The 20,107-nt window shown below is 56.7% G+C and overlaps 3 protein-coding genes across 3 annotated transcripts; 1 reads left to right on the forward strand and 2 right to left on the reverse strand.

Annotated features, from left to right (window-relative positions):
- Positions 1-3,123: 3,123 nt before the first annotated feature.
- Positions 3,124-6,109, forward strand: SSTR4 (somatostatin receptor 4). The gene is made up of 2 exons (XM_033055215.2): positions 3,124-4,070; positions 4,743-6,109. Exon 2 carries the CDS (start codon positions 4,790-4,792, stop codon positions 6,005-6,007), a length of 1,218 nt encoding a protein of 405 aa, XP_032911106.1. The 5' UTR covers positions 3,124-4,070; positions 4,743-4,789; the 3' UTR covers positions 6,008-6,109.
- A 554-nt stretch (positions 6,110-6,663) lies between these two features.
- THBD (thrombomodulin) lies at positions 6,664-9,989 on the reverse strand. The gene has a single exon (XM_033056729.2). The coding sequence runs from the start codon at positions 9,987-9,989 to the stop codon at positions 8,358-8,360; it is 1,632 nt and encodes a 543-aa protein (XP_032912620.1). The 3' UTR covers positions 6,664-8,357.
- Positions 9,990-11,439: 1,450 nt separating this feature from the next.
- Positions 11,440-16,929, reverse strand: CD93 (CD93 molecule). The gene is made up of 2 exons (XM_033056774.1): positions 15,002-16,929; positions 11,440-11,695 (listed from the first exon to the last, which is right to left on the reverse strand). Exons 1-2 carry the CDS (start codon positions 16,714-16,716, stop codon positions 11,677-11,679), a joined length of 1,734 nt encoding a protein of 577 aa, XP_032912665.1. The 5' UTR covers positions 16,717-16,929; the 3' UTR covers positions 11,440-11,676.
- Positions 16,930-20,107: the final 3,178 nt, after the last annotated feature.

A 20,107-nucleotide genomic window follows, 5' to 3' on the forward strand; every position in this document is an offset into this window, starting at 1 on the left:
CAAGATTTCCAGGTGTTCCAGCCCATCCCAGCGTCCCCATCCCGACTCTGGGAGCACGGGAAGCTTCCCGGCTCCCTGATTTCCTCCCTCTGGAGCTGCTCTAGCTTTTTCTATTTCTGGGCTCCATTCATCCCCAGCCGGCTTTCCATAAAAATTCCCGGTGCCTCCGGCCTGGCAAAACCTCCAGGAGCCCATAGGAAGTGGCAAAGCCTCCGGATCCAGTGCTCCAAAATTATTATGGAATGAGGGAGTGGGGAGGTGATGTCAACCTGGATTGAGGGTGGATAATGCATCCCTCTGTCCTGGCTCTTCCCAAAAATTCACCACAACCACAGAGGGAGAGACTTGGGAATATCCAGGGATTTCACATGGAGCTGTCACTGCCTCCCCTCTGTTCTGTATTCCCAGTTCTCTCCCTTTCCATCAGTTTTGGGACACAGAGCTCCCAGCAAGGAGAACCACACCTTATTCCCAGCCCAAATTCCCATAGAATTTTCTTCCCAGCGCCCCTTTGAGATTTCCAGGTTGGCAATCCAAGCTCATCCATTGGTGTTGAATCCAGCAGAATTCAGGCAAATTCCAGCTGCTGTTACAATATTAATCAGGATTTCTCATCCCTCCGAACCTGGGAGGAGTTTTTCCAGAGGGAATTGCCTCACCATCCCCAAATTCCTCTGGAGCTGAGGATCCTCGAGGCTGGAGCAGGGACAAGGATAATTCATGGAATGGGAAGAACCACTGGAGCTTCCCTGACCTCCTCCATCCCAAAGCAGGGTTGGATCTGCTTCTTATCCCACTGCACAATCCCGGGATCCCCGAGCTTCGGGACACCGTGGTGATCCCCCAGCCCTGCATCCCGATCCCCCATCCCAGCGGGAATTCTCTGCAGGAGCAGACACAGGAGCATTGAGCGAGGCCTGGAATGTGGCAGCGGCTGCCAGAGCCCAGGAGCTCCCGGGAAAAGCGCCAGGCCGGGAATAAGGAACTGCAGTGTGGATCCCAGACTGGATAAACACATCCCAGCTCCCGGCTGGCATCGGGAGTGAGGCCCTGACCTCCGGCTCCACTTCCCGCCGGGAAAGGGAAACGGAGCCTTTCGCACATTTTCCAGCTTTTCCAGGGAGAAAACAGCGGGAAAACACCCTGAGGAGCAGCCATGGATCCATGGAAGTGACATCCAGCATTCCTGAATTTTGGGGGGATATTCGCTTTATAAATTCCCAAAGTGGATAAATCCCTTTTTAAATTTTATTTTTCCCCTTTAACACTCATCCCCAAAATATTTCTCCAATATATTCATAAACTACACAGGAATTTTTGGGAATTCCTTTACTTTCCAAAAAAATTCCTGATTACTTTTTCTCCAGGAGGGAGCAGAAATATCTGAGTTAAGAGGGGGGAAACTTGGGAAGTTTCAAAGTGTCAAGTTTTTTTTCCTGGACCACGAGGTCAAATTTTGGCCAAGAACCTGTTTCCAGCAATTCCCAAAAAAATGGGGGGTTAAGGAGGGAGAAAAAAATCCAAAATTGGCTTTTCTGGAATTCGGGAAGGATCCTATTCCCACAGTTCTTGTCTTTCCTGGGAACGCCTTGGGGATTGTATCAGCGTTAAAAAAATTCCAAAGCGTTAGGATCGAGCATTTCCAAGCATCCCAAATCCCGGGATTTGGCGGCTCCCAGGAGAGGGCAGCAAATCTCCACGTTTCGGGTTTTCCTCGGGAAAATCGGGAAGGAGTCGGGGGAAGAGGAGGAGGCGGGGAAATTTGGGAGCAGCCCATGGAAGTGAGGCAGGGACACCGTGTCCTTTCTTCCAGATGTTCTGGAATTGTGTGGAATTCATGGACTCCGAATTGTTGGAGGCTCAGGGAAGACCCAAGGGGTGGAAAAGGGATTCCATGGGGGATTTACCTGGGAAAGGGGAGCGGGACGCTTTAAATGGGAATTCCTCCAGGAAAATCCCACCCCATTTAGGGGTTCATTCATTCCCAGCATCCACAGGTTCCTTCCCACTTTCCCCAATTTTTCCAAGTCCTTGGCGTGGATTTGGGATCCAGCCCCGGTGAGGGACCCCTGGACAGGGATAATGGGAATAAAGAGGAAAATTCACTGTATTCCAGGATAAGGAGAACTGAACAATTCCCTTGGACACCGGGAAAACCACTTCCCACTAAACCCCAGGATGGTTTCCTTGGAATTCCTTGACTTAGAGGCTCCCTACAAACCCCGGATCTCAAAACCCCAGAAGTGTTGATCCCAAGATCCGCGGATCCCTTGGGATGACCCGAGCAAATCCCGCTTTTCCTTCGGCATCGGAGCAGGCTCCGAGGTTGGGATCTGGGGCAGCTCCTGAGGGTGGGATTGAGGAGAATCCCAGGATTTTTAGGAGTTGGGCTCTTTGAGGGTCCCTTCCTGTTGGGGATATCCTAGGATTTCATGGAATGGGGAGAAAGAAGAAGCTTCCTAATCAGAGCATCCTAATCCCACAGCGAGGCTCCAACCTGGAATTGTCCCCCTGGAGCCAAGGTTGCTCCTGCTCCTCCCGACCCCGAGTTTTCCATGAAATTCCGGGATCACGGCGAGGCTCAGTTTCCTCTTTTACAGTAAAGGAGCCTCTGAAGGTTTCCTGTTGCTCCGAGGGGTGGAGGGGGCCCATGGAATCTGCTTCCATTGTTTAATTCCATGTTTTCCGGTCTCCTGCTGCCACGGGAACGCCCGGAGCTCCTGAGCTGGCACCCGGGAATTCCTGTGTAAGCACAGCCGGGATCTCGGTGTCCTTTATCCCACTGGCACGCCCCGTGGAATTGGGGTGGGGATGGGGTGCCAGCATTCCCTGGATCCCAGGGATTCCCAGAGGGATCAGTGCCGGCTGCACCATTCACCACGGTCGTGGATTTAAGCAGCGAGGAGAAAATCCACCTGTTTTCCCAGGATTTCCGAGCCCATTCCCAGGAGTATCGGATGGATGTTTATCCCTGTTCCCATCCCCAGCCAGGCCCCAATGGGCTCGTGGAGCCAGCTCCAAATTCCAAAAAATTCCCAATATTGTGATTTTGGGATGACTGAGGCGAGTTTGCTCCATCATTTCCTGGCCAGGGTTGGGATAAATTGGATGTGGAGCAGCTGAGGGAGAAGGGAATGTTGGAAAAAAGGAGGATCTGGGGGGATCTCATTCCCTACAACTCCGTGACGGGAATTAAGTGGGAATTGGGCTCTGCTCCCTGGGAATAAAAGTCGGGATAAGAAGGAGGTTTAGGCAGGATATCGGGAAAATTTCTCTCCCAGGACAGTGTTGGACTCCTCATTCCAGGAGGGATTTAAATCCATGTGGATGTAGCACTGGGAGAACTGGATTAACGCTGGATTCCACGATTTTAGAGGGCTTTTTCCAACCTCAATGATTCCTTCATTGAGGCCAGGCTGCTCCTCGCCTCTCCAAACCTGGAATGCCGGGATTGCGGTGCCGCAGGGAAGGAAGGACCCGGGGCCCTGCAGCGCTGGGAAGGAGCGCAGGGAAGGCGGGAATGCGCGGCGGGAATGCGGGATGAGGGATGCGTTGCCAAGGCAACCATTCCATCTCCATCTCCCGCCTCCCCCCGGAGCCGCGGGGGATGCGAGGGCGGGGTGCGGGATTTGGGATGCGGGATTTGGGATGCGGAGGGGGGGGAGGAGGGGGAGGGATTTGGGATCCCGCCCTCCGCAGCGCCGGGAAGGAGCCGCTGGAGCCGGGAATGCTCCGGCCGGGAGCCGCAGGACAGCGCGGCCCGGCGGGAGGAGGGCGGAGGGCACTGCGCTGTTTTCCAGCAGAAATCCCGGAGCAGAAAGTTGCTCCGCGTTTCTTTTTTCATGGAAAGCCGATGCCTGCGGCGTAGGGATGCGGGAGAGAGGGAAGATCCCGCGTGTCCATCCCTGCTCTGTCTTCCGCTTTAAAAGGTCCGGATCTTCCCGGTCATCTGATCCAGGTCAAGCAGGACTTTCCATCGGCGGCGGATCCCACCCGAGCATCCTCCCGGAGCGGCTGCTTCCCCCCGGCAGGAAGGCGTGAGGCTCCTTCAGTCCCTGGAATACCGAGAGGTAAAATATTCCCGGCCGGCTTTCTCCTTGGCAGGGTGAATGAAATCCTGGAGATTTGCGGGGGCTCCTTGAGGTGGATGGCGTTGATTCCCAGGCTGGGCTGGGATGGATTCCTGGGCCGGGATGGGATTGATTCCTGGTCTGAGTTGAGATTAATTCCTGCGCTGTGCTGGGATTGATTCCCGAGCTGGGCTGGGATTGAATGTCAGGTCAGGTTGAGATTAATTCCCGGGCTGGGTTAGGATTAATTCCTGGGCCAGGTTGGGACTGATTCCCAGGCCATCCCAGGCCAGGTTGGGATTGATTCCCAAACCAGGTTGGGATTAATTCCTGGGCCAGGTTGGGACTGATTCCCAGGCCATCCCAGGCCAGGTTGGGATTGATTCCCAAATCAGGTTGGGATTAATTTCCTGGACAGGTTGGGATTGATTCCTAGGCCATCCCGCCTGGTTTGAGGAGCCCCATGCAGGATTTAATTCCCACCCCACAGCCTCTGAGATCCCAAAGAACCTGGGATGCTCCAGCCTGAGGAATCGACGTGGAGGTGTCCAGGCAGGGAAGGGGTGGATGTAGGGAGTGGAGGGATGGTGGGAGCAGGTTCCCAATCCCAGTGGAATGCGGGCACAGGGATTCCTGCTTCCCATAGCCCTCACCCCCATTCCCCACCCACAGGTTGACCCCACTGCCGGCGCTCTCCCGTCCATGGATCACCTCCCGCCATGAGCACGGACACCGAGCAGCTCCTGGCAGCCGGGATCCCCCTCTGGAGCCTCTCCAGCTGGGCCAGCTCCCAGCCGCCCCCCAACAGCAGCAGCACCGTGGCGGCGGCGGCGGCAGGCGAGGCCGGGCGGGCCCCGGAGCGCGGCGGGAGCGCGGCGGAGATCGCGGGCATGGTGGTGCTGCAGTGCATCTACGGCCTGGTGTGCCTGCTGGGGCTGCTGGGCAACGCGCTGGTCATCTTCGTCATCCTGCGCTACGCCAAGATGAAGACGGCCACCAACATCTACCTGCTCAACCTGGCCATCGCCGACGAGCTCTTCATGCTCAGCGTGCCCTTCGTGGCCACGGCGGCGGCGCTGCGGCGCTGGCCCTTCGGCCGCGCGCTCTGCCGGACCGTGCTGGGCGTGGACGGCCTCAACATGTTCAGCAGCGTCTTCTGCCTCACCGTGCTCAGCCTGGACCGCTACATCGCCGTGGTGCACCCGCTGCGCGCCGCCTCCTACCGCCGCCCGCGAGTGGCCAAGCTGGTCAACGGCGGCGTGTGGCTGCTGGCCCTGCTGGTGGCCTCGCCCATCCCGGTGTTCGCCGGCACGGCGGTGACCCGCGACGGCCGGGCGGTGGCCTGCGACCTGCTGTGGCCCAGCCCGGCGTGGGCGGCCGCCTTCGTGGTGTACAGCAGCGCGCTGGGCTTCGTGCTGCCCGTGGTGGCCATGGCGCTGTGCTACCTGCTGCTGGCCGGCAAGATGCGCGTGGTGGCGCAGGGCGTGGGCTGGCAGCAGCGGCGGCGCTCCGAGGGCAAGCTGACGCGGCTGGTGGTCACCGTGGTGGCCATGTTCGTGGTGTGCTGGCTGCCCTTCTACGTGGTGCAGCTGCTGGAGCTGCTGCTGCCCGGCCGCCTGGACGCCAGCGCGCACAACGCCTCGCTGCTGCTCAGCTACTCCAACAGCTGCGCCAACCCCATCCTCTACGGGCTGCTCTCCGACAGCTTCCGACACTCCTTCCACGGCGTGCTGCGCCGCTGCCGCCATGTCGGCCTGTGCTGCTGCCGCGACGGCGGCGGCGACAGAGGGGACAGCGAGGACGAGGAGGAGCCCCTGGATTACTGCGCCGCGCCCCGCGGGGACGCCAAGGGCTGCGTGTGTCCCCCCCTGCCCTGCCAGCAGGACCCCCTGCGCCCCCAGCCCGGGGCGCTGCTCCCCAAAACCACCCCTTTCTAGGGGGTCCCGAATCCCGCGTGGAAAGGGGATGCCGGATGGAGAGGGCCCGCCGTGCCGCTGTCCGAAATAAAAAGCCATAAGACTGGCCCGGGATGGAGAGGATTCCAGGGATTGAGTGGTTATTGGCGGGGTTCTGGCACTCAGGAGCCGCCACAGGGGGTGGGGAGGATCCCAAAGTGTGGTGGAGCATGTGGCCTACCTGATTAATGGCTAATAAATTCCTGTCTCTCCCCAAGAGACATGGACACACTGGGGAAAATTCCCCAAACCCATCTGCATCCAGCAGAATGAGATCCCATCATACACATCCCTCCCCAGAATTCCCAAGATTTTAGCACACCCAGGACCAAATTTCCACAAAAAAAAACCCCTCAAAACCCCCCAAAAAAATCAAAACAAAACAAAACAAAACATGAGAATCAAATTTTGGAGAGCTTGGAACGCCAGGGTGAGGAAGAGCACATGGAGGTCCCATGGAAAGAGCCACGTCGGGATTATTTAGGGTTTAAATGCATTCCTCCCATTTTAATCCCGCTTTGGAAGTAACCAGCCGGGAATGTCTTCATCCCGGTGCTGCTCTGTATGCTCCAGGCTTTTCCTGGATTTCTGGAGGGTTTTTGGGAAGGGGAGAAAGAATGTTCCCTGAGCAGTTCCTCTAAATCAGACTGGCAAAGCTTTATTGACCTCCACACAGGATCTCCACCAGACAATTCCAGCACATAGGGTAAAATTCCAATAAATAAATAAGGATTTACAAACGATCCCGGGGGGGTGGGAGGAGGAATAAAACAGGGAGTGCCGGGAATTCACGACTCCATAAGGAAGGAATTTGCGATAAGATAAGACTCAGAATTTGAAATAAGGGGGGGAGGAGGAGATTTTGGGGGTGTGGTGGCAAAACCTCGGACCCACCCAGGAAGGAGCTGGGGTTTGAAAACGTCCACTCTCAAACCTCATCCTTTCTTTCCCTTCCTTTTCCTTGGATACTTTCCCAAGTGACGCCTTTATATTTCGCTATCTCTTTCTGGATAAGCACGGGATAATTATGGATAATCACAACAGCTCCCTCCTTCCCACTGCAGCCAAACCGTCCTAAAATAAACCCGGCACAGCCACAGATTTGCAGCCCTCGCTCCATGTGGATCCACTTTTAATCCATCCCAAGAGATCCATGGACACGACCCTCCAGTTACCCGGCTTTGGGGATAACGACCCTTTAGGAAAACCACAATTCCACAATTTTGATTTTCCCGGGGATTTGCAGCGGAGCTTTAGCATTCCAGGAGGGGATGCTGCGTGCTGGGAAGGTCACAGGGTGGGAAGGGGGAATGTGGGGGGACAGAACCCCTTGGCACTGATCCCAGGCTTCCAAGACTTCCCCCGCTCCGGGATAATATTTCACCGGCACAAAGTTGAACCCGCTTCGGCTCCCCAGGGAAGGATGGAGCTGGAAATGTGGATTCTTCTCCAGAATTCCTCCCCAGTCCGTGGCTGGGAATGAGCAGCGCGCTGGATCCCGCCCCGTGGGAATGTTTTGCCTTGGGATAGAGTCAGCCCTGCACGAGGGAGCAGGGGAAAACCCCTGTGGGCAGGAGGGCTCGTAAAAACATCCCAAATCCAACAATTTAAGGCAATTTATGGAAGGAACTGGATGAGGCTCTGCAGCCACGCGAACTTTTTCCCACGAAACCCACCCCGGCAGCCTTCGTGTCCCTGTTTAACCTCCCCATCCCGAAAAAAAAATACAAATAATAATGAGGGGGAATGGGAATCAGGAATTGGAGTCCCACCTTGGTGACACCGAGCCGGGTCCCCGCTGCCACCAGTGGCTTAAGGTGACAAGTGCTTCCCACAACATCTTTGCTCCTCCTTCCCTCAGCCTAAAACAAACAAACCCCATCCCAAAGAAAAGCAGGAGCCTTCCAGCTCGGGGACACCACCCAGCCGAGGGGAGGGGGATATGGGTCCAGGTGTCCTTCCAAAGTCACCAAGTCCTTGGTCACGCCGTGCTCTCATCCCACGGATTTAGAGTCACTGCCACACGGAGCCGTCCCTCCTGGATGTTCCTCGCGTTTTTCCCGGCTCGGGAAAAGGCAAAGCTGAGCGCCGAGGCAGCGGGAAGGGAGCAGGAGTGGAGCAGCCCCTGGGTGTTCTGTCCCCGCTCTCCGGTGCCAGCATTCCAAGAGCCGGCTGGGAACCAGCAGCGAATATTTCTAGGAGCGGGGCGATCCCAGCTTTTCCCGAATTATCACACAAAAATTCCAGCCGAGGGGCAGCGGAAGGAGGACGGGAGCGGGGGAGATAAACGTCCCACAGTTCGGCCTGGCCGTGTCCGTCTGTCCTGCTGTCCCTACGGCTTCTGCGCGGGGGGCATGGGCTGCAGCCCCATCTCCTTCTCGCGGGGGCCGCTGTACTTGTACTCCATGGAGCCGTGGGAGCCGCAGCGCTTCCTGGCCAGGTGGAATCCCAGGCCCAGCGCGGCCAGCAGGCTCAGCAGGGCACCCGCGGCGATGCCCACCAGCACCCCGGGGTGCAGCCGCCCCGCTTTGGGCGGCGGTCGGCTGGGCACGCCCGTGGGCAGGACGAGGTCGGTGTCCCCCGAGAACTCCTCCTCGTCACTCCCGCCCAGGACGGGCACGCAGTCGACGCCGCGGTCCTGGTAGCCCAGGGGACAGTGGCACTGGTAGCCGCCGGGCGTGTTGGTGCAGTTGAAGGGGCAGTGCCCGCTCTCGCACTCATCTATGTCCATGCACAGCCAATCCTCTTCGTCCAGCAGGAAGCCGTCGGGACAGCGGCAGCGCCCGTAGTCCTCGCACACGGGCGGGCACTCGGAGCTGTTGCAGTGCAGGCGGCAGAGGGTGGCATTGAGCGGGTCCACGGCGTAGCCGGGGCGGCAGCCGCAGCGGTAGCCCTGGGGCAGCTCCTCGCAGAGCTGCTGGCACGGCGTGTTCCAGCAGTGCGGCAGGCGCTCGCAGTGCCCCTCCACCATCTCGTAGCCGCTGTGGCAGTGGCACTCGAAGCCACCCTCGGTGTTCACGCACTTCTGGTCGCACGGGCTGGGCTCGCCGGCGCAGTCGTCGATGTCCTCGCAGCTGAGCCCGTCGGCAGCCAGCCGGTAGCCGGTGTTGCACATGCACACGAAGGAGCCGTCGGCGATCACGCAGTGGTGCTGGCACTGCGCGCCCTCGCAGGGCGAGCGGCAGCTGCGCCCGTCCGCGCCCAGCACCTTGCCCTCGGCGCAGGAGCAGCGCGGCCGCCCGCCCTCCTCCGCGCACGTCCCCGCGCAGCCCCCGCCGCCCAGCCCGCACGGCCACGCTCCGGGCGTGTCGCGGCCCCAGCGCGGCTCCGCTCCCTCCCCGTCCTCGCAGAGCAGCTTCAGCCCCAGAGCGGCCACCGACGCGGTGCTGCGCGGGGGTAGCGCCGTGAACTCGGCTCCGCGGGCGCCGAACGGCGTCTCGTAGGTGACGGGGACACCGAGCGGCGCCGACAGCGGGGGACAGCTGCCTCCGTAGGTGTACTGGCACAGAAAGCCGTCGGCCGGCTCCTCGCAGCGCCGCTCCTCCCAGCGCAGCTCCCGGGACACGGTCACGCAGCGCTCGCCGCAGCGCTTTTCCGACGGCGCCCAGTTGGTGTAATCGGTGCTGCGGTCCCCGGTGACCCAGCGGAAGCCGCGGAGCTGCAGCTTGGGCTCGGTGCACGACAAGGAGGGCGACAGCGTCAGCCCGAGCCAGAGCTGCCCCTCGCGGTTCTGCAGCAGCAGCGCGATCGCGTCCTCGGCCACGGTGGAGCGCACGGTCATGAGGTGCCCCCCGCGCCGCTCGCAGCGCTCGCTGGCCTCGGAGAAGGGCAGGGACGCCCAGAACACGGCGAAACACTCGTGCCCCAGGCACTGCGTGCCCGCGGGGGCCAGCTCCCGGGGCTGCGCCAGCGCCGCCGTCCCGAGCAGCAGCAGCAGCGGCAGCGGCGGTGGCGGTGGCCGCATGGCCCGCGGAGGGGGCGGCCGGCGGCGCCCGGAGCTGAGCTGGGGCCGCTGCTCCCGGCCGCCCCCTTTATAGCGGCCCCGGCGGGGGAAGGAAGCGCCCGCGGGGCCAGCAGTGACGGCGGCGGTGAATCCCGGCCGGGCGCTGCCCCCGCCCCGGCTCCCCTCCCGCATCCTCCCGGCGGCTCCGCCCCGGCGGGGCCCGCCCGGCAGCGCGGGGGGGGCCGGGGAACGCGGGGTGAGCCTCGGGAAAAGGGGGAAAGGGCGGCGGGATGGCCCGGGAATGGGGCTGGGGGTGGGAGAGGCGTTGCAGGGGATTGTCACCACGCTGGGACCTTCATCACCCCGGTAGGATCTTCTTTATCCCGCTGGGATCTGCATCATCCAGCTGGGATCATCGTCATCATCCAGCTGGGATCTTCATCATCATCCTCACCATCATCACCCCGCTGGGATCTTCTTCATCCCGGTAGGACCATCGCCATCCCTCTGAGATCTTCATCCCCCCTCTGGGATCTTCATCATCATCATCATCACCCCGCCGGGATGTCACCCAGCTGCTGCCACTGCGGAGGTCACAGCTCGAGTCCCGTGTCCAGCTCCGGATCCAGAAAAAGAAAAAAGAAAGAAAGGTTTCTTCCAGAAAGAAGAGAGGTTGGAGCGTGTCCAGAGATGGGAATGGAGCCGGGAAAGGGGCTCAGCCTGGGGAAAAAGAGGATCCAGGGGGGAACTTTTCCCTCTCCACAACCCCTGACAGGAGGGTGGAGCCAGATGGGATCGGGATCTGCTCGGGAATAATGAATGGGATGAAGTGAAATGTTTTGGGTTTGAGTCGGGAAAACTTCTTTAATAAATAATTAACATGTAATTGTATATTTCCATCTATAGTTCTATATGATTTACATAGTTCTACTATTTGGTATTATTGTTATTATTATTATTATTATTATGCTTTTTTATGACCCCTTTCCCATCTCCCCTATTTCCCCACGGACACCTCTGAACGAATATCCCATTCCATCAGTTTATCCTTGGGGGATCCCTCTGTGCTGCCAGAACAGAACCAGGAGCAACGTAAAAATGCAACCTAAATATCCCAAGCCTCTCCACTCCACAAAAAGGGGATGTGAGGCTGTTTTTTCATGGAATTCCAGAAGCCTCGTGCACTGCAATTGGCCTCTGGGATGAGCAGCAAGCCCCAATTTCCTCGGATCAGGGCAAGGAAGCTTCTTTATTAAACTTGATTAAACTTTATTGAATTTTATTGGACTTTGTCCTTTTTTAAACCCTTGGGGTTTGTTTTGTCCTCTCACAACCCTGGGTGTTTCCCATAAACCCTGTGAGGAAAAGGGAAGTTGGGAGTAGTAATAATAATAATAATAATAAATAATGATAATAATAATATCATTATAAATAATTAATAATTAACTCTTATTTAATCCCGTTGGACTTTCTGGATCTGCCACAAAAACAGAAAGGGAATGTCCATGGGATTTAGTTCCAACAGCAGGGATGACCCTCAAGGAGAAAGTGTCCATGGGGGAGCTTGGAACAAAGGGTTTCTCCAAGCAGGATCATTCCAGGAATTTTCTGGAGGCTTGGATAACTCTGACCTTTCCTGGCTTTAGGGACCCCTGTTGTTCTCACAATTTTGACTTCTTGATTTCCAGTTCTTCTTCCACTTCTCCTCTTACTTCTGCTTCTGTTTTCTGGAGAAAATGACCAAGAAAAGGGGGGAAAAAAACCACAGGAAAATAAGGAATATTGAGTGCAGTGAAGAAAGGGAAAAACCTAATAAATTTCTGCTCTTGCTGGTTTTTGGTTTTTTGTTGGTTTTTTTTTTTTTTTTCCAGTAACTGCAAACCCAGATAAAAAATTCCTAGTCAAGGTTTTTCTCCAGGAAAAAACAGATCCCTCCCAAACAATGATCCCGCTGAGCTGGCCTTGCCCCACTGACAACGCTCGTCCCTAAAAGATAATGGGGATGGGGTGGGAGGGCCGGGATTCCTCAGGGTTTCCTAACTCCCTTTTATCCCAGAGCCCCGGGGCTGAGTCAGGGTGCCAGCACTGCCCTTCCTGCTGACAGGCTGCTTTTCCTCCTGCCCGACCCCATCCATCATGTTTTCCCTGCCTTTCCCTCCTGACTCATCCCGGCCCCGTCACCCTGCTCGGAACGGGCACCCGGAACGCTCGGCCTGACCCCCGGGTCCGGGACTTTGTGTCAACAGGGGGGAATGTTTTGGCTTCCTCACAGGGTTTTTGGGATGAGGTTGCTCCGTTGGAATGCTGGCAGTTGTCCATGAGGGAATGGAGAGCAGTGGAATGTAAAATAATACAAAATATCATGGGATAATAGGATCGGAAAGGGGGCGATCCTATTGTTTGATCCCAAAAAACACCGAGTGGAGCTGAAATCAAAAGGGGGTGCTCATGGATTTGGGATCTTGGTGATGGGATTGGGACCTTGATTGTGGGGTTGGGACCTTGGCCATGGAATCAGGACCTTGGTTGTGGGATTGGGACCTTGGTCATGGGGTTGGAACCTCGGCCATGGGATTAGGACCATGGTTATGGGATTGGGGCCTTGGTTATGGAATCAGGACCTTGGTTGTGGGATTGGGACCTTGGTCGTGGAACCAGGACCTTGCCTGTGGGATTAGGACCACAGCCATGGAATTAGGACCATGGTCATGGGATTGGAACCTTGGTCATGGGATTGGGACCTTAGCTGTGGAATCAGGACCATGGCCATGGGATTGGAACCTTGGTTGTGGGTTAAGGACCACAGCCATGGAATTAGGACCATGGCCATGGGATTGGAACCTTTGCTGTGGGATTATGACCACAGCCATGGAATCAGGACCTTGGTTGTGGGATTGGGAACATGGTCATGGGATTGGGGCCTCGCTCATGGTTTTAGGAACTTGGTCATGGCCTTAGGACCTTGCCCGTGGGTTGAGGTCCTTCCTCCCGGGTTTGGGGCCTCACTCGTGGCTTTGGGACCTTTCTTGGGGGTTTTGGACCTTCCTTGTGGCCTTGGGATCCAACATAGTCCATCCCAATGCTCCCACCCCACAGCCTCAGCAGGGATGGAGGGAATGGCCCCTGCCCAAGAGCACAAACCCTGGGAAAAGCTGAGGAAATCCTGGGATAAGCCCCAGGAAAGGATTTGGGATCGCCACCCACCCGCCGCAGGGAACACAAAGATTAGGAGCACCAGACCACGGATTTTTAGGAATATCTTTATTAAAACCCACTGCAAACACAATTTTGTTCAGGTTTTCTTGGGATTCCATCCAGAGACAGGTGCTGGGATAACTGCATCCTGTAAATCCAAAACAAAACACTCATCCATGACAAAAAACTCCGAGGAGCAGGATGAACATCCCGCCTCCTGTAGAAGGCAGGGCACCAAATTATCCTGCTCCAAACTGTGGGATTCACCAGTCCCTGCATTAAGGAGGCCCAGGATCAAGATGTGGCAGGAAAATGAGAGACATGAGGTTGGATCCAGGTGGGATTGCACCAGGAGGGAGGATACTACAGTAGGAAATATTCCTTTAGGAAGAATCCAGCCTAAACCTTGGCACAAATTCCTGTTTTCCCCCAGATCCACCATCACTCCCCACTGGAATACACAGAGGTTGTAATGGAATTCGGGATGATGATTTTTTTGGGGGGAATAAACAGCACACCTCAGGTTTTTCCCAGCTCTGATTCCCACCTTCACCCTTCCCTTTCCTTTTTTATATCCCCCACTCCCCACAGATCCCAATCCAGCATAACTGCATGGGGTAATTAATTTCCTTCATTGATGCAGCTATTCCCAATGCTCTGCTGGTTTGGGATTTGGGAATTCTGGGAATTTCCAAGAATCCTGCTGCTGTGTTCCCCCCCTTTCTCCCAGCACATGGAGAACATTCCTATCAGCTCCATTTTCCTGTTTGCAGCTCACAATGGAGCCCCAAGACAAGGAAAAAAAGCAGGAAAGGGTTTTGCTGGGCATATGGAATGACAGGATGCAGCTCCCTGCCCACCACAAACTCTTTTGTGTTCCATCCCCATTCCTGGAGCAGTTCAGCTCCAAGGACAAAACAATTCCAGCAGAAACTTCAGAACCCTTCAAATCCTTTGGCTGATCTTTTCCAGCCCTTCAGACCACGGATAAACCATGGTGGAGGTGCTGCTGGATGTCCCCCTCAGGATTTTGGGGAGAATTTCCTGCTGGAAAGGTTGGAAGATGCTCAAGGAATTTTGGGAAGTACCCAGGGAGCAACTTGGCCCGGAGAGTTTTAGGGGAGTTATGAGTTTTACACAGAATAATCAGCAAATATTCCAATTCCAGCATGTTCCTTACACGTGGAAAGAGGGAAAACACACTCAGTCTGGAGCCAGGCAGGATCCTTCCCAAAAAAAAGTAAAAAAAGATCCAACAGGAAAAGCCCAGCCTGCCATGTGGCTGATGGGAAGGAGGGCATTGTTTTCTCTGTTTAGAAGAGGATTTAGGCAGGATGCTCTGGAAATGAGGAGGTGGTTATTCCAAACACAGCTTTTCCTACCTTTATGCCGTTCCTTGGCTCCGTGCTGAGCAGTTTTCCCTGGTCTCAGGAGACAGACTTTTAACAAAACCCCAAAAATAACCCTCAGACTCCACCCTGGATGTGCCCGCAGGGGCCTGCTCCAGCCCTGCTGAGCACATCCCACGTCAAACCCTTTCCCATCCCGACTTCAAACCCTTCCCCAAGGCAAATCCAAGGCTGGGATGCAGCCGCGAGCAGGGGGAGCAGTGCACGAGGGGCTGCAGGAGAATCCCTTTAGGATCACGATCCAATCATTCCCGGTCCGCCTTTTGGAGCGGAGCTGAGGAGACAAATTCCACACCATTCCCTGTCCCCTCCCTGTTACCCCCTGGAGCAGCAGGACTGCAAATCCCACTGGAACAGCCAGAGGAGCTCACTTGGGGCACAAAGCATTCCCTCCCCACCCTTTTGTCGGGATTTTTAACCCTCTCCTACCTGCGCTCCCCGCGGCTCTCGGGCTGCTCGGGCACCCAGCAATAATTGTCGGCCGCGTTTTTGGCCGGCGGCTTCTCCCTCCTGCCCGCCCTTTTCCTGCAAGCCACGAGCGCCAGGGCGAACGCCAGCAGGAGCAGGATGGCCACCAGGCTGCCCACGATGTAGTAGAGCAGCAGCCGCGGGCCGTCGGCGCTGTGCTCGCCCGAGCCGGCTCCCAATCCCGCGGTGGGCATTCCCGGAGTCCGCGGGATGCTCGTGGTCCATGGGATGCGCGGGGTGCCTGGGATGCTGCTGGAGCTCTGCGGGATGCTGCTGGAGCTCCGTGGGATGCTGCTGGAGGTCTCTGGGGCGATGCTGGAGCTCTGTGGGGTGATGCCGGAGCTCTGTGGGGTGATGCCGGAGCTCTGTGGAATATTGTTTGGGATCGCCTCTCCGGGGCTGCAGCCGTGCCCATCCCCATCCCGGATGGAGCCAGGCGGGCACTGGCACTCGTAGCCGCCGGGAAAATTGCGGCAGGCGCCGGGACACGGATCCCGCAGGCATTCATCCACATCCAGGCAGGAATCTCCTTCGGGCTGCCGCTGGAAGCCGGGCCGGCAGGCGCAGCGGAAGGAGCCGGGGATGTTGATGCAGAGCTGCGGGCACGCGTGGGGCTCGGCGCACTCGTCCACGTCGTGGCAGAGGTGGCCGGCGGGCCCCGCGGGGCGGTAGCCGGGCGGGCAGTGGCACTGGAAGCCACCCGGGATGTTGTGGCACAGGTGCTGGCACGGCCCCGACTCGCACTCATCCACATCCGAGCAGCCGCGCCCGTCCGCCGCCAGCGCGTAGCCCGGCTCGCAGCCGCACTCGAAGCCCCCCGGCAGCGGCCGGCAGGAGCCCTGGCAGGGGTTGGGGTGGCAGAAATCCTTGGGGATGCAGGAGGTCATGTCCTCGGCCAGCACGGAGCCCGGGTGGCAAGCGCAGCGCGGGGAGGACTCGCCGGGCCCGTCCAGGCAGAGCTGCTGGCACCCCCCGTTGTGGTGGCCGCAGGCGACCGGGCACAGCGGGCCCGGCGGGTCCCAGGCGAAGCCGCCCCCGGCCAGCGGCCCCTTGCAGATGGCGTAGGAGGAGCGCTCCCCGTGCTCGCAGCGCACCTCGGCCAGCGTGCCGAAGGGAGCGGCGGCCAGGCGGGCGGTGCGCACCCCGAACGGCGTGCTGAAGGTCACCGAGCCGCGGCCGGCCAGCGGCAGCAGCCCGCACATGCCCTGGAAGCTGAACTTGCAGAGGAAAGCGGGCAGCGAGGTCTGGCAGCCGCCGGCCCTCCAGCCGCGCCCGGCCCGCAGGCTGGCGCAGCGGGCGCTCACGCAGGTGTCCCCCGGCTCGGATTCCCACTGGGAAAAGTTGCCCTGCTCGCCCCCGGCCACCCAGGAGAAGCCTCGCAGCGGCTCCTGCGGCTGCACGCAGCGGCCCCGCGGCAGGGCCAGCCCGATCCAAGCCGGGCCGTCCCAGCGGGCCGTGTCCAGCAGCTCCCGCAGCAGCGCGGCCTCGGCGGCGCTGCGCACCGGGGCCAGGCTGCCCCCGTTGTGCCGGCAGCGCTCCTGCGCCTTTTCCCAGGCGCTCCCGCTGCGGTGCAGGGTGTAGCAGGCGCTGGAAGCGCACAGCACCTCCGCGTCCTCCCCTCCGCAGCGCCAGGCCAGCAGCAGCAGCAGCAGCGGCAGCGGCCGGAGCGCGGCCATCCCGCCGGACAAATGGACAAGTGACCGGCGGAGCCCCGGCCGGCGCTCACATCCCGTTGTTCCGCCGGGCTCTCCCGAAACACATCCTGTGCTCCCGGCTTTCCTATTTATCACCGGAGGCCGCGGTTTCCTGTAGCGTGGAGCCTTGCTGGGCTCCCCTGGCTTCCCCTTCCCGCCGGCTCCTCGCTCCCATCCCAAAGTTTCGGGGGAAACGCGCCGCGTTCCTATTTTTTTTTTTATTGTGGTTTTTTTTTTTATTGTTTTGATTTATTCCCTCCGGCAGCAGCTGAGTTTTCCAAGCCCTAATAGGGCCGGGAGTGTTTTTCAAGGCACGTGTTGCTAAAAAGGGGAAGGAAAAACATCCCGGCTGAAGGAGCCGTGGGATCCGTGGATGTCGGCCTCCCAAAAAAAGAGAGGGAATATTCGGAGCGGGCCCTGCCGCGCACGCGCGGGGATTCCAGCGCATTTTTTTCCTTTTCTTTAAATAGATGGAAGAGCCCTGAAATAGGAGCTGGGTCGTGGGAAGGTCCTGGGAATATCAGGATGGAGCCAAGCCCGGCCGCAGCACTGTCCTGGCATTCCATGGATGAGCATTCCTCACGGAATTCCAGGTCCGGGCTGGAAAAGCTCATCCATGATCATTCCACTGGAAGGGTTGTCCCAGACCTCGATGCTGGGATACTGGGCTGCTCCCATTTCCCTCCCTGCATTCCCAGGATTCTTCCCTCTGGCAATAGCAGATTCAGGATTGAACCCTGGAGGTTTGGGGAGTCTTTTCCTGCTTGGCACAGCCATGGATCTGCTGCCCATTCCAGGATTTCTTGGGAATAGATGGGTTTGGAATTCCTGAGGGGATGGCCGTGATCCAACAGGGAAATGAAAACCAGGAATCTGCTCCTTTGCTTCCCTCCTAAATAAAGAAGCTGCCCAAAAAAATCCTGATAAAAGCTGTGGATTATTTCCTGGGAAAGCCCTGAGTGCTGGAATTTCTTCTGGAATCTCCCAGCCCAGTGACATTGTGGGATAACAACTTCCCAAAAAAACTGGGATGGAGAAATCCCACCTGGATGCTGTTTCTAATGGGATTTATCCAGAATTCCAGGAATGGGGGGAAATTTTTTGCACTTGGAATAAGAGAACTCAGCACAGTTTTCCAATCCACAACTTTCCACAACCCAACCTGGCCTCTTTTTTTATCCAACCAAGTTTTCCTGGGCAAAATCTGGGAATTTTTAGCTACAGCTCCTCTGGACATCCCCAGACTGGGGGAAATCCCAAAATATTTGAATACAATTTAAATATCAAAAGTCATTCCAGGGTAATCATGGAATCGGCGGGAATGTCCTTTCCTAGGATGTGTAGGATGTCCAAGGAAGAATTTCTTGTTCAAAACCATGGAATATTCATGGAATATTTGCAAAAATAAATCTGAAACCCTTTTCCAGTGGTTTCATTAAAAAAATTAAATAAATAAAAATTTGAATATCCCTGTTTCCAGGAATTTCATGGATAGGAAAACTCCGTCCCATCACTTTGAGGAAGATCTCCACATTCCAAGTTTATGTGGGGATATTTTTTGGGAATTTTTGGTGCTGCTTTGATTGTTATTGACTATTCCACACGCCTTAAATTTTCTTGGATGTTCCCATTGGCAATCCAAGTCCTGGCTCCGAACTTTTAAAGGATTTTCTTTCCCAACCTCCCTCTTGGCTGAACAAATCCTTAACTCGCCGTTTCCCACAGGAATCCAAACCCAATGATCCGGAGAGTGGAATTCCCGCTGGAGGGAACATCTGATATGATTAATTAAAACCGATTTTTAAAAATCGGGAATTGCTGAAAATTAAGGAATTGGTTTAAAAAAAAAAAAAAAAAAAGTCACTGTGAGGTTACAGAAGGAAAAGGGCGTGGAATGTGTGACGCCAGCGGCGGCAAATCCCAGGGTTGGGATGAGGGACAATGGAGCAGGAGGTGGGGACACCTGTGCGGGAAAAGAATTGGAGGAACTCGGCTGCCCCTGGAGACATCCCAAGGACACGGAGCTGGCATTGGGAAGCTCTGGGAAGGATTTTGGGATGGGGAATGAGCTCCTGTCACACGAAATTTTGGGAGTTTTGGGAGCGGGGATTAGCAGGGGTTTAATGGGAATGGCATTCCAAGCTCCAGGAAAAGGAATTGCTTTGTTTAGGTTTTCACATCCCTTCTCCGGGGAGATCCCACCTGGAATTCTGCATCCACGTCTGGCTGCCAGCACAGGAAGGACGTGGAGCTAATCCAGAGGATTTTATCCCCGGGATAATCAGAGGGACGGAGGAAAAACTGGGAGAATTTGGATTGCTCAGCCTGGCAAAGAGGAGCTGCAGGATCCCACTGTGGCACTCCAAGAGCTGGGGAGGAAAACAGGGAGGGATTATTCCCAAGGGATGGAGTGACAGGAGAAGGGGAATTCCCAGTGCCAGGGAGCAGGGTTAGATGGAATATTGGGAATAAATCCTTCCCTGGGAGGGTAGGGGAGGCCCTGGCACAGATTCCCAGAGAAGCTGTGGCTGCTCCTGGATCCCTGGAAGTGTCCAAGGCCAGCTTGGAGCACCCTGGGATAGTGGGAGAATGAGAAGAGCAATTAAGATCCCTTACAACTGAAACCATTCCATGATTTTTTTTCATGGAAACGAGGAGAGGAAGCAGCAGTTCACATCCCAAACATCTCATTCCTTCCAGGTATCTCCCTTTTTTCATGGAAGCAGGGAATTGGTTCCTTGGAGCCCAGATTCCAGTCTGGCATTTTCCACCCTTCCCTCCTTTATCCGCTTTTCTTGTCCCTGTTTTTCCAACACTGGAGCAACTTCCAGGCTAAAGCTGGAGGAGGGGGGATGTTCAAAACAACCTGGAGCAAATCCAGAAATTCCACATCCCTCCAGAAAAAATCCAAGACAAAATTCCAGGAGCTCCGTGGGGTGGGAGGGAGCAGCAGGATTTTGCTGGAAATCTCCGAGGATTTTGCTGGATGTCAACTCAGGACACGATCCCTGAGTTTTGCCCCGTTTTCCCAGCCCACTTTGTGCTTCAAGCCAGGAATTCCAGTTCCATTTCCATTCGGAAGCGGTCGCTGGGATTCCCTGGAGGAGAAATCCCACTAATCCCCAGCACATCCAAGCTTTGAAATTCCTTTGGGATATAAGTGGGGAACTCTTCCCAAGCTCTTTACTCCTGGAAGTGGAAGGACTGGAGCACAGCTGGAATATTAGGCTGGCTAGCAACTGGAAAAGTGGGAATTGTGGCTCTGGAAGCCTTCCATCCAAGAAGGAAAAGCTCCTCAGATCCCAGTGGGAACAGGACAATCACCCTGGGCAAAACCCTCACTCCGAGGGATGTCTTCCCTCTTCCTTTGTTA

Source organism: Catharus ustulatus, chromosome 3 (genome assembly GCF_009819885.2).
Source record: "Catharus ustulatus isolate bCatUst1 chromosome 3, bCatUst1.pri.v2, whole genome shotgun sequence".
Taxonomy (NCBI): Eukaryota; Metazoa; Chordata; class Aves; order Passeriformes; family Turdidae; genus Catharus; species Catharus ustulatus.